The sequence below is a fragment of the Camelina sativa genome, chromosome 9 (genome assembly GCF_030686135.1).
Source record: "Camelina sativa cultivar CO46 ecotype springtype chromosome 9, ASM3068613v1".
Taxonomy (NCBI): Eukaryota; Viridiplantae; Streptophyta; class Magnoliopsida; order Brassicales; family Brassicaceae; genus Camelina; species Camelina sativa.
The window spans coordinates 3,203,851-3,220,447 of NC_141888.1; the positions used below are offsets into that span (position 1 = coordinate 3,203,851).

General features: G+C 36.9%; 1 protein-coding gene and 1 long non-coding RNA gene across 4 annotated transcripts; one reads left to right on the top strand and one right to left on the bottom strand.

The window, feature by feature from the left end:
• Positions 1–1,318: 1,318 nt before the first annotated feature.
• Positions 1,319–5,009, bottom strand: LOC104710303 (uncharacterized). Of its 3 annotated transcripts, none has more exons than XR_754967.3 (6): positions 3,741–4,166; positions 3,026–3,286; positions 2,800–2,881; positions 2,029–2,214; positions 1,726–1,798; positions 1,319–1,653 (listed from the first exon to the last, which is right to left on the bottom strand). It is a non-coding gene; the product is annotated as an uncharacterized LOC104710303 (long non-coding RNA). The 3 variants fall into 3 exon arrangements; XR_754966.3 differs by having other exon boundaries at positions 1,726–1,831; XR_754965.3 differs by lacking the exon at positions 1,726–1,798 and having other exon boundaries at positions 3,741–5,009.
• Positions 5,010–15,678: 10,669 nt separating this feature from the next.
• On the top strand, positions 15,679–16,227 carry LOC109126599 (putative defensin-like protein 55). Its single transcript, XM_019230296.2, has 2 exons — positions 15,679–15,859; positions 15,998–16,227. Exons 1-2 carry the CDS (start codon positions 15,772–15,774, stop codon positions 16,135–16,137), a joined length of 228 nt encoding a protein of 75 aa, XP_019085841.1. The 5' UTR covers positions 15,679–15,771; the 3' UTR covers positions 16,138–16,227.
• Positions 16,228–16,597: the final 370 nt, after the last annotated feature.

The window sequence follows — 16,597 nt, forward strand, 5'->3', positions numbered from 1 at the left end:
GAGGCAGGGGAAATTAGGATTTTCAGTCGTATGTTAGAGGTAGAAGACGAGAATATTCTGGTAATTTCGGGTTCATTAAACCTAAAATCGAACGTGTACGTACATATAAACGTGTACGTACATATGAACGCATGCGTACATAACGTTCTTGAGATTAGTGTACGTACATAACGTTCTTTTGCTTAGTTGACGTCCATAAATCTGTTTTAATGAACGATATTATTGTAATTTTGTAGTCATCTTCAACATATCTTCTTCTGCAACCCTAGCTAATATTGTCGTTGTTGTTCACCGGAAATGGAACAAGTAAGAGATGTTACTAGAAAAAGTAAGAGATGTTACTAGAACAACCTATATAATTTGTAATTGTTTATTTATTTATTATATTTCCGAGAGAGGTAATGAATAATAACCACACAAAATTACATTTTAACTATAAAGGGTAATATTTAGATAACATAAATATATAATACTCAGTTCAACTAGGTACAACTAAATATATATTTAGATTTGCATTCATATTTAAAATATGAAAATGATAATTAAGGTTTATAAGAATTTCTTTACATATTGAACTATTAAATAACCATGTTTAATCAACAATATAAAAATTTATCACTTTCTAATATATACTATCGTTTTCACATAAAACACTCTTTATAGTATAAGGAAGACTTAGTAAGTGATCACCTCAAATGAAGCAAAATAGGTGAAACCCAAGTTTTTATAAACATTGTGTTATGAAAATCTTGTATATGCTAATTCATAGTGATAAATCTTGTGATTAACTGCTAATTAATAATTTATATTATAGTCCAACTGGAAATACGAAAAAATGCAAAAGTTCAACTATGAATATGAGAGTACAACTGAACAACTATGTATAATTATGTGTATACCAAATAATTTTTTACTAATATCCTGTTGTCTTTGGTTCATTTTACCACACTTGTGATGATTTTAAATGAATATCCGCCGCCAAAAATCTATTTTTTTCGTTTTCGCATGATCCATATAAACTTATTTTAATAGCTCTAGTACAGTTGCACCAAGTAGTTCAAATTATACTGAAATTTTCTCAGTTGTATCTAAGTGATCTAGTTATACATAAAACCTCACATTCACCCTAAAATTCTATTAATTACAACCAAACAAATCTCTGTCCCTCGTCTCTGTTGCAACTTTTTTATCTTCTGCAAAGGCTCCATCTTCTACTCCTTATAGCTTCTAAGTAGATATTATTTCCCATATATCACTTCATTAAGCTCACCCACTTCTTTTCTCTAACATCTCTACTATTTCTCCATCCTTTGATCCATTTTCTCAAACATCTCTACATCAAATACCTTAAGATGTTATTTTACAATAATATACAATATTTCTTTTTGTTTTTAAATCCATAATGGGTACAGAAGATGCAGTTAACAAAGATAAAGAAAACGATAAACCAAACGGTTAACAATTGATTGTTATCTAGGTTAAACGTAGACAAAATATCATAGGCCACATCCAAAAAAATAACCTAACCAATAGTTTCATAGGTTATAAAATCCCAAAATATCAACTCATCTCTAATTAGTCCAAGGTGCAGTTGATGAAATGTCTTCAACGTTAGCTTCCTCATTGAGTGGCCTTCTCTTTAACCTCTTTAGACTGCCAAAATATAAATACAGTCAAGAGTCAAGACAACTAGTAATAGCAAATACTAAACCCACACCCATTTACCTCATGGAAGTCGTGAGTGTATGTTGACACTTTAAATAGAAGACTCACCAAACCATTGCGCAAATTGCACAATCTTCAAAAAAAAAAAATATCACACTGCTTTTTACTGTAAACAGTAATGCAGGTTCTCAGTATCATCTCAATTCAGAAACTTTGGTTCATCATTTTCAACTTAGTGTACATAGTTTTATGATATATCACATAATCACCTATCCATCATGACACTAAATAAGATGCAAATGAGTCATACCACAAGACTAACTGGAAAGTTTGCAATATAGATTAACAGTGAAAGAAGCATACCTGCAGCGGACTGCAGGTCGTATGAGGGAACTGTGAAAGCTGATTGAGTCCCAAGCAGCGCATTTGACACAGACGAGGATATAACATAGGCCAATGTTATCACTGCAGTGGTAAATGGAGGCGAGTTTTCAGCACGTAGAGGTCTTAAAACGGTCTCAATAGCAAAGAAACAACCCGCATTGAAACCTGCAGCGAGAAAGAAGGATCGAGTAAACTCAGATTTACAACCATGAACAAGCCAAAGTGTGGTGAATTGAGTCTCTGCTTGGTAAAAACAAAGAAACATAGTGCTTATCTCAGTGCTCTCATCTTTAGTAAGAGACACCATTACCCACAAACCATACTTCAAAATAGCCATAAATAAACTAGTTTTCAGTAATTAGTCCTAGCAAGATGCTTTGTCTAGTACTAGAACCTAAAGAATTCATAGGCACATTGGTAGGCTGTATTGTACATACACATTTCTAGAACCAAGAGAGTGAGCGAAAAGAACAGAGCAGCCATAAAGATTGTATAAGCTAGAAAGATATCAGGAACCTAGTATGGACATTTGATAGATTAATGTCGATGCACGGCTAACAAATTGACAAAAAGCTAGTTTTTAGAAGCCTCTTGAATCTGAAAATCAACAAAGAGCTTAAGAAGGAAGGAAAAATAGTGCAGAAGTTTAGAAGTAAAGAACATAAACTACAATGACCTGTATAACTTGAAGCAAAGTTGAACATAAACTACAATGCTTGCAGAAACTAGAAATAGAAATCAAAAGCTAACCTTTGTGGAAAACACCCGTTCATGAGATGAGATTCATTAAGGATTATATTTGTAGGATGGTCAAAACTGTTAATGCAAGGATCTGTCATCAGGAGATATAATATAGTTAAGAATGGAAACTGATTTGGTAAACATAGCATAAATGACGAGGCTTAGAGCATGGAGATATTTTAACCTCAACTTTAAACAAAAGTCTAGCAAAAGCTGAGATGAAAAAAAGTCTCACCTGCTTCTCTAATTCAGCAGCTCGTGCTTGAGCCATTCCCAATTGTTTTGTAGAACATAAAAGCTCATAAACAAATTCTCATAACCGAAAACAGCTGTGGCAACAACCGTTCCAAACGATGTCAAGCACCACCACAAGCTTCGAATAAGCCCAATCGCTCCGCCTTTCCTCTATGATCTGTTCTGAAGAGGTAGGTCTGGATAATACCTGATGCAATCCCAGAAGCCGAACCAGCTGTAGTGAGAGCCAGTCTCCTTTTCTCTGTTGTTTTCCATCATCGATCAAAATTTTATATTAACACGTGAATTGAAAACCCAGATTCACACTTGCCAAAAAATGTTTCAGAAACAAAGAAAAAATTAAACACAAAACAGAGTTGTTGAGTCTAGCTAAAAACAAAAGAGCCGAATTTACATATACAAAGTCGTTTGTTGGCATAAGCTTGAAGATAGCTTGAGCAATAAGCTATACCAAGAGACATTAGGAAAAGTGTTATATTTAGGAGTTATCTAAATATGTAAGATTTCCTTTTGAGATTAGGAAACTCTTCTCTATATAAGAAGATGCTAAGTTGTGGCATAACTTAGGAGTTTTTAGAGAGAGAGAATTAAAGGTTTAGAACTACGTGTGTGGCTTGATCCCTTCTAAAGGGTACGTAGGCAATCTTCTTTAGAAGGTGCAGCCATTCAATAATTGGTATCAGAGCGTAACGAACCTGGAGATCTCGGAGAGGAGAAACAATCGGCGGTCAACACGATTCAATCTCGGCGTTGAGATCCGGATCTCTTGGTGAACACGAAGAATCAAGAGTAGTTGATTCAAAACCCTAAAGAGAATCACGTCTAGGAGGAGCTTGTCGTGACGTAGAAAGAAAAAAATAACTGGTATGAAGCTGATCGTGACCTTGTAGAAGCAGAGGAAGGAGCTGCTCGTGGTAACTTGAAAAACAAGCAACGATGGCTTAAGAAGAAAAAAAAAAAAAAAAACTGATCCTTGAAGATGAAGGAGACCAAGCTGATCGTGATCTAGTGGAGGACTGCTTGGACTGGAAGAAAGCGATCACTTGGGTTAGAAGCCGATCGTGAAGTCCTCTGAAGCTTCTTTTTTTTTTAAAAAAAAAAAAAAAAAAAAAAAAAAAAAGATCAAGGAGAAGGATGACAGAGCTGTGGTTAAAAGATCAAGAAGAGTTTGATCATTAAACCTAATCACGACAAGGAGCAAGCTTGGCGTGAGAAAGAAGAAAAGGTGTTCTTCTTAGAACGAAGAGGAAACGATCACAAGTGAGTTGTGATCACAAATATAATAAATTAAAAAAAATTAAAAAGGTGCACGATTCTTTGAAGGCAAAGGAAACTTGGCAAAGGAAAGGCTCAAGCTTATCAGATTCTTTGAAGGTTTTACGGTAAAGGAGCAAACTTTACAGAGAAAGTTTCAAGCTTTGTGAAGAAAGTCAACGATCATGTATAACCCAGATCTGATGAAAGCACAAAAGAGAAGAAGTATGCTCAGGTAATGGGTTCTAAGTTTCTGAATCTAGTGAGCAAAGTAAAGCGAGAGGATGAGTTAAGGTTTGAGACAGACGTGGTTTTTTAACGAAGGAAGCTCGTTGGAACTTTAAGGTTCGAGATGCAGAGATCCAGAGGAATAAGGATTCGATAGAGACCTTGTTCTTCTCAAAAAAAAAGTTTGAGAGCTTGGTCTTCTCAGAAACGGAGATGACAAGAGATTAGAAGTTGAGAGCTTTATTCAAAGTAGAAGCATGTGTGGGTTCTCGAGAACAAGGGAAAAGCAAGAAGCGGAGAAAGTGATAAGTACCGAAGTATCTTACCAAGGAGATAACGGAATTGAGATGAGAAGTAGAAGAAAGAGTTGAGGAATCAGAAGAAATAGAGATTGGGGTGAAGAAATCAGAGAGTAGAAGGAAGAAGAAAGAGAGAGACGACGAAGGAAGAAGATGACATTGTTTTGATTAATTTCGATAATCGTTCACAAAGATCAGGTGTTACTCTAAATACATAAACGTAAAAGGCCTCATTAGCCAAAGCCCACTAAAGCCCAGTATTTATCTTGAGATCGTATCAGAAAGCTTCTGCAGGGGCTTTGGTGTTTCTCTGTGCTTGTAACTTCGGTGATTAAGTAGATTCCGGGAGACGTCGTGGAAACGGAGACGGCGCCGGAAGAAGATCTTCTCGGTGACAGAAGAGACTTTAGAAACAACGACAGCAGAGTCACCGGAAATCTGCACAGATGGTGATTTGAGTTTGCAATCGGGAAGAGTCGTGGTGGGAGAAGCTCACCGGTCAGGGTCGTGATGGTTTGAGCGTGAGTTCCAGCAATTAACAGCGAAATCGCCGGAGATGGAGTCACCACAGTAAGTGTCACCGAAAATCGCAGATGATGTTGAAATCAATGTCAAAGTGTGGAGGAAGAAGCTCCAAGGCCGACGACGGAAGCTTCACCGACGGCAGTAGAGACTCGCCGGCACCGGAGGTTGCTCTAGTAAAAATCGTTTGGTCGATTTCGAAGTTGGAGGAGTCGTATCTTGGTGTCACCGTCGTGAAGATAAAGGAGAAAGAAAAGCTCGTGATGTATCTTCTTTGTCTAATGGGCCTATATAGGCCTGGTTTTCTTAAAAGAAATTTTGCAGCCCATCTGGAGAAGGTCTTGGTTGAGATTGTAAAATCTTAATCAAAGAAACTGAACGGAGGAAATTCGCGACAAAGCTATGTCAGAACCTGTATAAGTTAGTCGGCAGGAGTAATTGGAGACAGGCGAAGCTCTCTTAAAGAAACCGATGGTACTTAGCCGGCAATCTTCCATGGTAGAACACCAAGATTCTTTGGAGGAGAAACTCCAGAACTTGAAGTCTCTCAACGCGATTCTTTTAAAGCAGACTATAGAGACGAGACATCAGACTGAGTCGCTTGTTCAGGCTAAGGGTGAGTTAGAGACCGAGTTGGCTCGCTATAGCTCGGAGGGAACTGAGTTACGAGACGAGTTGGAAAAGGAAAATGAGTGAAGAGTTGATTGATGGGGTTAAGAAGGAGAAGATTGTTCTGGAGAAGACGATTGAAGAGAAGAAGACGGAAATCGATGGATTGAAGCGAGAAACCGAAGATCTATTTTTTTTGTGATGAGAATGAGATGGATCAAAAGGATGATGAGTTAACGCGTTTCATCTCTGTGCTGCAAAACGATTGTGATGGTCAGGGTAAGACTAACGAGAAACTTAGTCTTACCCGTTGGAAAGCTAAGCAATGCGCTTGAGCAGATGGCGCTCGAGAGAGAAAAGGATGGTAAGGTGCTTGATGTAGAGAAGAGACATGGAGAGGAACTTAATACTTGCGTTTTAAAATCCGAAAGATGATTGAAGCAATTGTGAAAGAGCTTGAGAAAGTTAAGTTTGAGCGCGAGAGTATTGTGATTGAAGACGACAAAACTCGTAGATTAATGACCGAGACTGCAACAAAGTCCTGTCAAGAGAAGCTAGTGGAGTTACAGCGAAGCAAGGTGAAAAAAAAAAAATCGAAGTCGGAAACCGAAAGCAATGGTTCCGATTCTGATTCGAAGGCAACATTGAAGAGGAAGTGTGATTCTGTCTCGATTTTGGGTATTGGTAAATGGGAAACGGATTACGAGGCGATCAGGAGAAGAGTATAAGAACCTTGCTGTAATTGATGATGATAGATCCCATGGGAGATAGAAGAATATGGGCATAATTGATTTTAGGGATTTAAAATCAAAAGTGGAGTAAAGACGAGAAATGGAACAGTTTTGAGTGATTCAAGTTGGGATTAAGTGAAGTTTGCACATCGCAAGGCATATAACACAATAAAAAAGGGAGAATCTATGTTGAGTTATGACATAGATTAAGAGAATCTCGGAGAACCGTTGTTGGGCGTGACATAGGTTAAGAGAGATTGTGTGAGCTTTAGTTTTTGAGTAAGTTTTCTAAAGCAATAAAAGAGTGAGTCTTTTATAATCTCGTGTTCTTAAATGAGAAGAGAGCAATGGTGCAGAACACACTTGGAAAGGATCAAGTTCAAGAAGATGAGAGATTTTATGGGAGTTCAAGATATATCAAAAGAAGAATTCAAGCTTAAGGGGGAGAATGTTGGCATAAGCTTGAAGATAGCTTGAGCAATACGCTATACCAAGAGACATTAGGAAAAGTGTTATATTTAGGAGTTATCTAAATATGTAAGATTTCCTTTTGAGATTAGGAAACTCTTCTCTATATAAGAAGATGCTAAGTTGTGGCATAACTTAGGAGTTTTTAGAGAGAGAGAATTAAAGGTTTAGAACTACGTGTGTGGCTTGATCCCTTCTAAAGGGTACGTAGGCAATCTTCTTTAGAAGGTGCAGCCATTCAATATCGTTGAGTATTAAGACTTTGCGGTCTTACAATTACTCAAGAAGCAGAGATTAGGTCAGAATCTCTCCCAAATTATATCTCTTTATGCAAAATAGAGCTAGGCCTGGGCATTCGGATTCTGGCTCGGATCCGGGTTCGGGTGTTCGAGTTTTCGGGTTTTCGGGTTTGGAGTTATAAAACCCGTTCGGGTATTCTCTATTATCGGGTCGGGTTCGGTTCGGTTAGTATTGGGTTCGGTTAATTTCGGGTAATACCCGAAACCGATATAAAGATCATATAACCAATGGTGTTTGGTTATTTTAAACTGAATTGCATAGAAAACCCATAATAAACCCGATAGAAATCTGAATCCAATAAAGACATAACTACAAACATAAAAACATAGAGAAGAAAGAGTAAAAGAGATAGAAATCTGAATCCAATAAAGAGTTTCATGACATTAATCCAATAAACGTAGAAAGAGTAGTAGAATAGAAGGACATAAAATCAAAGAGAAGAAAGATATAAAACTAAAGAGTAAATTGACCAAAACCAAAGAGTATGATAGATCGTTCAAATAGAAGAGAGAATGTGACTAAGAGATTGAAACTAAAAATTCTTGAAGAATCTTGAAGATAAACTTCCAACTGTCCCTGTGAAATATAATGTGAATTACATCAGTATTCAATAGCAAGAACCAAAAAATGTGACATGCGATTAGATGAAACTCACCAATTAAAACCATAGTCATCTTGTTGACAAAAAAAACAAAAAAAAAACAATCGAACATGTAGCAAACATTACAGCAAATTAACATTCAAAAAATCTTTGTGTGAAGATATAATTACAGATTATGATTGAACAAGAAGAAGAAGCATAGACTAACTACAACAACAAAAAAAAAAAACCAAAACATTACAGATTACAAACAAAAAAACGATTGAATAAGAGGATAAAAACAATCAAACATGCAGCAAACTTTGCTGAGCAAAATAACATTCAGAAAATCTTGTGAAGACATAATTACAGATTATGATTGAACAAGAAGAAGAAGAAAAGTACCTGTGATTGCCTCCGAGGATTTTCAGACGGCGGAGAAGATGATATTGGAGATTTAGGGTTTCCAGTTTGAAGAATTGGGTCTTATATCGATTGAATGGTTTTTGGAAAAGGGAAGTTGAATCTAGCTATGGCGGTGGGTGAATCAAAATCAAATCGGCAATGGAAAGGAAGAAAGGGGATTAGGGATTTGTAATATTCTATTGCTAATGTGTATATATGTTCGGGTGTATTCAGTTTAATATCGGGTATCGGATATTACCCGATCGGGTACGGATATCCGATTTAGTAAAAGATAGAAACCGATCGGATATTATCACTAACCCGTACCCGTACCGAACCGGTTACTTCGGGTCGGATTCGGGTTCGGAATTCGGGTATGGGTAATATGCCCAGGCCTAAATAGAGCTACATAAAAAAATAATAAATAAACGAACCCAACCGGTCGAGATCCATAACACATCCCCGTCCTAAAAAAAAAAAACATTTTACATGAATTCGATTGTTCAGCATTGTTAGGTGTTTTGACTTCTTTACTAACGATGCTCTGTTTTGTGATTGTTTGTTTGCAGAAGAAGAAAGAGAAGCAGAGAGAGAGACGACACACGGATTACAAGTTCCCAAAGCCAAACACCGGCTAAGGTACGTCTTGGTGAGCTAACTGACCAGCTCACAAGGTCTCATTGAACGTTTATAATCTGAGTACAAGAGACCAGGAGAGATTTAACACCCTAGAGAGGCTATACAACCGAGAAAGAAGATAAGTCTACTCTTACTCTCAAGCCACTCTCTAGATCTAACCTACTTTCTACTCTCGTTCTAATTCTTATTGTGTTGGCTGCTTCTCGCAGCTCATCCCCCTTTTATACTCTTGATGGAGACACCTCTGACAGCTCACCTTAACCTAGGTGAATTGAAACCTTATCCTTTTGCCAGCAATACCAAGAACCGTACACTGCAAATCACGACAAAGAACTGTGCTGACCAGAGTTTACCGTTGCCAACTTTCGAATCCTTCGTGGGCCTGTCTTCTCTAAGTGCTCGGCCCATTATCCTCAGTTGTGGTCCACTAAGGAATTGGATCGACACTTCACATTCTCCACCTCGATTCACTTCCGACAACCTGAAAGAGATTGACAAATCTCTTTGTCGATTTCCTTTCCCGTTCCGACTGAACCGCCGGAACCCTAGATCGCCACGAGCTAGTCTCAGTTCCGAAAAACTTTCAAATCACTTCTTCCATCCTCAAACTTCTTCACCGGCAAGGATTTAGTGAGGATGTCAGCTGGATTGATCTTCGTATCAATCTTGGTTACGACCACATCTCCTTCTGCAATCACGTCTCGGATGAAATGATAGTGAGTCTGGATGTGCTTTGTCCTCTCGTGGAAGATGTTGTTCTTGGCTAAGCATATGGCGCTCTGTGAGTCACAGAAGATCTCGGCCGTCTCCTGAGGGAAACCCAACTCACTGGTAATTCTTTTAAGCCATAAAGCTTCCTTGGTAGCCTCTGCTAAAGCCATATGTTCCGCCTCTGTTGATGACATGGCGACTATCTTTTGCAGACTTGAATGCTAACTGACTGTATTTCCTCCGACTTGGAAAGCATAGCCGGTAATAGATCTTCTCCAATCCAGGTCAGTTGCGTAATCACTGTCACAGAACCCTACAACCTCAAATGTGTTGGATCTTTTGAATGTTAAACAACACTTTGAGCTTCTGCTTAAATACCTTAATATCCAGATAACTGCTTCCCAATGTTTTATGTTAGGAGAGCTCATGAACCGGCTTACAAGACCCACAGCGTGAGCAATGTCTGGTCTGGTTCCTACCATCGCGTACATGACGCTTCCAACCACGCTGGAGTAAGGTTTGTTCCTCATCTGTAGCTCCATTTCAGCTCTGTCTTCGTTAGGAGTGCTACATAGTTTGAAATGACACCCGATTGGTGTTTGCACTGATTTTGATTCTGTAACACCAAAGCCTCTTAGAATCTTCTCAATGTAGTTCTCTTGAGACAGTATCAGGGTACCGTTCTTTCGATCTCTAATAATATCCATTCCTAGGATCCTTCGAGCTGGCCCCAAATCCTTCATTTCAAACTCTTTACTCAACATTAACTTCACCTTTTCAACCTCTGTTAGATCCTTAGCCGCCACTAGCATGTCATCCACATAGAGTAGTAGATAAACATACTTTCCCTCTCCATAACATTTGAAGTATACACATGAATCATATTCGCTCCTTGTAAACTTTTTTCCTTTCATGAACGTATCAAACCTCTTATTCCACTGCCTTGGAGATTGCTTGAGACCGTACAGGGACTTTAGGAGCAAACATACCTTGTTTCCCTGTTGATAACCTTCGGGTTGTTCCATGAGTATTCATTCCTCAAGATGTCCATTCAAGAAGGCTGTCTTTACATCTAGTTGTTCGAGCTCCAGGTTGTTTGGACAACAATAGACAGCATTAGCCATATGGTGGTATGCTTTACTACTGGTGAGAAGACCTTGTTGTAGTCAATTCCTTCAATTTGAGCGTACCCCTTTGCTATCAACCTTGCCTTAAATCTTGGTTCCTCAACACCCTCTATTCCAGGTTTAACCTTGAACACCCACTTACACCCAATTACCTTCTGTCCTTCTGGTCTCTCAATCAGTTTCCAAGTCTGATTCTTATCGTGTGATGCCATTTCCTCATCTGATGCACCATTCAATTCTTCAGCATGTTTACTACTCATAGCCTCTTGATAAGTCTTTGGTTCTTCAATCTCTATCATTTCAGCCATAGTTAGTGCATAAGCTGCGACATCACAGTCATCAAATCTGCTTGGTGGCTTGATGGTTCTCCTTACTCTATCCCTTGTTAAGAGATAGTTCTCAAGATCAGACGGTAATCCTCCCGTTTCAGGTTCTTGACCTGATTCATTTCCAGCTTCTTGTTCTTGATGAGCTCCACCTCCAGCTGAGGATTCACCCTGATCTTTCGACAACTCGTTTCCTTGAGTTTCTTCTTGTAAATCAACTCTAACCCTCTCCGATCCGCTAGTAGTTGACTTTACCAAGTCTTTGTAGAGATTGTCTTCCCAAAATGTGACATCTCGACTTATGACACATTTCCTCTCTTCTTGACTCCAAATTCTGTAACCTTTGACTCCTTGTGGGTATCCCATGAAGATTCCTTTCTTAGCTCTAGGCTTAAGTTTTCCTTGATCAACATGATAGAACACCAAACATCCAAATCTTTTCATGTGTTCATAGTCTGGTTTCGATCCTGACCAGATTTGCTCCGGCACTTCAAAGTTTAGAGGAGTGGATGGTGTTCTATTTATCATATACACCACGGTTGACGTTGCCTCTGCCCAAAACGTTTCACTCAGCTCTGTTTCACTTAATAGGCTTCTGACTTTCTCCAGTACTGTTCGGTTTAATCTCTCAGCTACTCTGTTCTGCTGAGGAGTGTATGGACACGTCTTGTGTCGCATGATTCCATGAGTCATGCAGTGATCATCGAATACCTTGTTACAATATTCTAGACCATTGTCTGTTCTTAGCGTCTTAAGCTTCTTTCCACTCTGGTTCTCAACATTTGCCTTCCACTCAACGAACTTGCTAAAAGCTTCATCCTTTGTCTTAAGGAAGTACACCCAAACCTTTCTTGAGAAGTCATCTACGAATGAAATATAGTACTGACACTTCAATAGGCTTGGAGTCACATTTGGAGATCCCCACAGGTCTGAGTGAACATACTCGAGCTTCTCCTTCGATGTATGTTTCCCAGTTTTGTACGACTGCTTGTGAAACTTCTCGAGAACACAGTGTTCACATTCTCTTAGCTCTGTAACGTTATCCAGACTGATCAATTCCTTCTTAGCTAACTGTTGTAAACCCTTTTGTGCTCATGTGTCCCAAGCTGCTATGCCAAAGCATGGCTTGATCTCCAACTTCGACTCCTGAGTTTGCTTGCTCGATTATTGCTTCACCATCGAGGATATAGAGTGTATCCTTATAGTCACCTGCCAGAGCTTCTGTATCTTCACTGAAAACCTTTAGTCTGAAGTTCCTTGACTGAAACCAACAGCCTTGTGCTTCCAATTGACCGAGAGATATCAGATTTCTTTTTGCAGTAGGTGAATATCTGACCTTTGTTAATATGACAATTGAGTTATCATGATTGACAATCTTTACTTTCCCTATAGCCGTAATCTCGCAGTAAGAATCATTCCCCATCAATATCTTTCCTCCCTTTATCTCTTCAAGATCAAACATAAGATCTTTCCTGTAGGTTAAATGATATGAGCAGCCTGAGTTGAGTATCCATCCTTTTCGTACTAGTGTTTCTGAGGCTGTCAACATCATTGGTTCAGAACCAATAGCTTGTCCAACACCAGCTTCTATCTGGCCCTTCTTTGGACAATCCTTCTTGAAATGTCCTTCAGCTCCGCAAATCCAACAAGTCTTCTTAGCTTTTGGTTTTTCCTTTTCCTTGCCTTTACCTTGCTGTTTAGCTTTAGGATTTGCTTTCTTCTCGAACTTGGGCTTTTGTTGTTGTACAAAGAGACCTTCACCTCCTGTCTTTGTCAAATAATTGCCCTTTTGCTTCAACTCCGTTTCGAGAGAGTAGGCTGACTGAACGATCTCCTTCAGAGTGATCATTTCCTTTCCTCCTCTGTACTTGAGAGTATGAACTAGTTGAGCGAAGTGTGATGGTAGACTGTTCAGGAGGATAACAGACTGATCCTCATCACTCAACTCCACCTTAAGACAAGCTAGATCTGAAACAAGTTTGTTGAAAACGTCCAAATTCTTGTCCAGATTCTTGTCTTCCTCCATCCTGAAACTGTAGAATCGTTGCTTGAGATAGAACCGGTTTGGTAATGACTTGTCTTGGTATTGAGACTCTAACGTATTCCACATCTCCTGTGCGGTCTTGTTCTTCATAATCTTTCTCAAAACCATGTCTGTCACACTCATATCGATCAAGTTTCTGACTCTTCTATCTTTAGCTTTCCACTTTGGATCTTACTCATCTTCTTTCTCCGTTTCAGGTGGAGTTAACTCATCAATCTTCAAGACTGACAACAGGCCAAGCAGTTCAAGCTGACCTAACACCCTATGCTTCCATATTGAGAAATCACCTTCTCCATCGAACTTTTCAACCTCGAACTTAGCATGAGTAGGTTCCATCTACTTTGTCCTTACTAGATCTGATCACAACCTAGCTTGGTAACCCAACCAGAAGAGTTCCTTTCAAACAACAGACCCCAACACACACTACCAAAACAATACTCAGATATGCAACTAGATTCCACGACCGTAAACCTTCAGAACAGCACAAGCTACCTAGACTCAGAAACCAAGTAAGGATCTCCGGATTCCTTGTGAAAACTTTAGCCTGAGAAGAGAAAACCACCACCTTTATAATCTTCAACCTTGCTCTGATACCACTTGTTAGGTGCTTTGATTTTGTCGAAGAAGATGAATCAAATAGAAAGAATTAATCTCGTCTTTTTTCCAACCAAATTTAATTAGTAAATGACATTACTGTAATAAAACACACAACCCTGGTTTAGAAGTAATAATCAAACTTTTCTGTATTATTTGAGTAACTCAGAAATCATAACGTGTTGTTATAGTAATAAACGTACTTTTATGTAATATTCTAGGTAATTTCCCTATATTTTATATATTTATATTTTTGTAAATCATATTTAAATGAATAGGTTTTAAACATTATATTTTTTTAATCTTGATTTCATACATTATATTTTTCATTAATCATATTTTAAATAACATTTTTAAACATTATATTTTTCAATCTAGTAATAAGATAGAATATAGTCTTAGTCTAGCAATTAATTAACAAATTCAGGTCAAACGGTGTATTTTCATTTTTCACTAATATTAATTGTAGGATTCTGTCTACTTAATGAAAAACTAGGTCTGAACCCGCGGTATACCGCGGGACTCTTTTTGTTTTTATTCTGTTTCTGAAACATTTAAATATTTTAGTATATATATGTACATTTATTTTTGAAATAATTATCATTAATATTAGTTATGTTTTTCTTTAAATATTTTCTAAGTTAAAAGATTTATACCATTAAAAATTAATAAAATGCATGTACTGAAACGGTTGCGGACATGTATATACTTTCGTGGGTTTCGTAGGATGGTTAATTATTTTGGGAGTTAAAAATCTATAATATATGAAATAAATCAATATTTTTAGCGTTAGTTCAAACCCGTAATGTCAGGTCGGTTATGGAACAAATTTATTGACTTTAATCCGCAAAAAAATTATCCTACAAAACCCATGTGAGTATATAGTCTGCATCCATATGTCTCGCTTGAGTTTACAGGATTAGGATATCTGAACATTTTACTAATTCAATTCTTCTAGTTTTCTTTTAATGGTGAAAACATGATAATATATGTTAACCCGCCATGTGAAGTTCTGACCCGCAACAGATTTAATGATTTTAACCCGCAAAAATACTATTACTTTGATTAGGAAGAAATTTTTTTCAAGTTTAAGGAAAGTTATATTTATTTAATTAATTATCAAATTAGTATTTAATGCAAATATTAGTAGTTCCGATTTTTTTTTGGAAAGTTGAGATTATGAGAGAATAATTGTTTACAAAATATAGGAAACCTTATCATAATTTAATAAATTGTGAATTATAAAATATAAATATTTAATGCCAATGGCATGATTGTAAATATGTTAAAACTTCAGGATTTATTTCATAAGTGTCTCCAAAAATGTATATATAGATTGTTTACAAAATATAGGAAACCTTATCATAACTTAATAAATTGTAAATTATAAAATATAAATATTTAATACCAATAGCATGATTGTAAATATGTTGAAACTTCAGGATTTATTTCATAAGTATCTCCAAAAATGTATATATAGATTGAAAATATCTCTCTCACAAGCTGATTCTCCATTTTTCTATATTTCTTTAGTTCAAATTGATCCAAACATTACTTAAATAGTTACCAAATGTTGTTTTTTGACTGTATATTTCCTGTTTGTCCAAAAAAAAAAAGACTGTATATTTCCTATAACAATTATATGTGAATATATTCTTACCATCAAAATAATATTATCAGCATATATGGAAGATTCATATGGTCAAACAAAATAAATAACTAGGTTGAAAAATTAAGACTTTTCTCAACTAACAAATCCTATATATAAAACTTTTCTCTACAGAACTGAGAAGTATCAGCATCTTCTTCTTTTTTTTCTTTCCTTTTCTATTTGAAAACGAGACTATTTTTTTTATGACACCACAGAATTTACAGTACGAAAACAAATAATGAACATCACAAAAGCTTATGTGATTATTTTCCTTGTAGTGATACTAACAAACTCATTGTCCAACTCCAATGGTTTGGCTTCATCGGGTATGTTGTTATTGTCTAGTTGCTTTTGGTCATTCTAAGAGAAACTATTGAATAGTTTCTGTTCAGAAAAATTTTAAAATCGATTTTACGTATGTGTCTGTATATTTTACCGTAACATAAGTTGTATATGTGTTTCAGTGATCGAGACATCAAAAAATGATGTATGCTTTGTACCATGCACGATTAGGTATGGAACATTTGAATGCTTTCATGACTGTATTCTCAAACTATACCGTGATGGAAATTGTGTCCATGGACGATGTTGTTGCACAAAATGATAGAAATCGATCAGCAATTTGAAACTGAATTTATGTTTTTACTAGCATAGAGATATGTATGCTCTTCAATGAAATAAAATATCTTAATTACTTGCTTTTTGTTTATAAAACAGACTAATTAAGTTTGTGTGTGATGCAAGTGACTAAAAAATTATTATTGAAATTAACACGTAATGTAATAATGTATGATAACTATCAATACAATAAAAGAATAATGTGTTTCTCTCCACAGCATGACACCCCAGCCTCAACTTTTAAGCATGTGTTGACATTTCAGTAAAAATCTTTATCCTATCAAATTATAACAATTAGTACAAATCAGTTTTTTTAATCTTAGGTGGACACATAATAGTTTTTCTTCATTGTTAAAATCGATCGTTCTTCTTCTTCTTTCTGTCGATATATTTGAGTACTTAACCTCAGAACAAAATCATGGACGAGCAATGGGTTATAGAAGCCA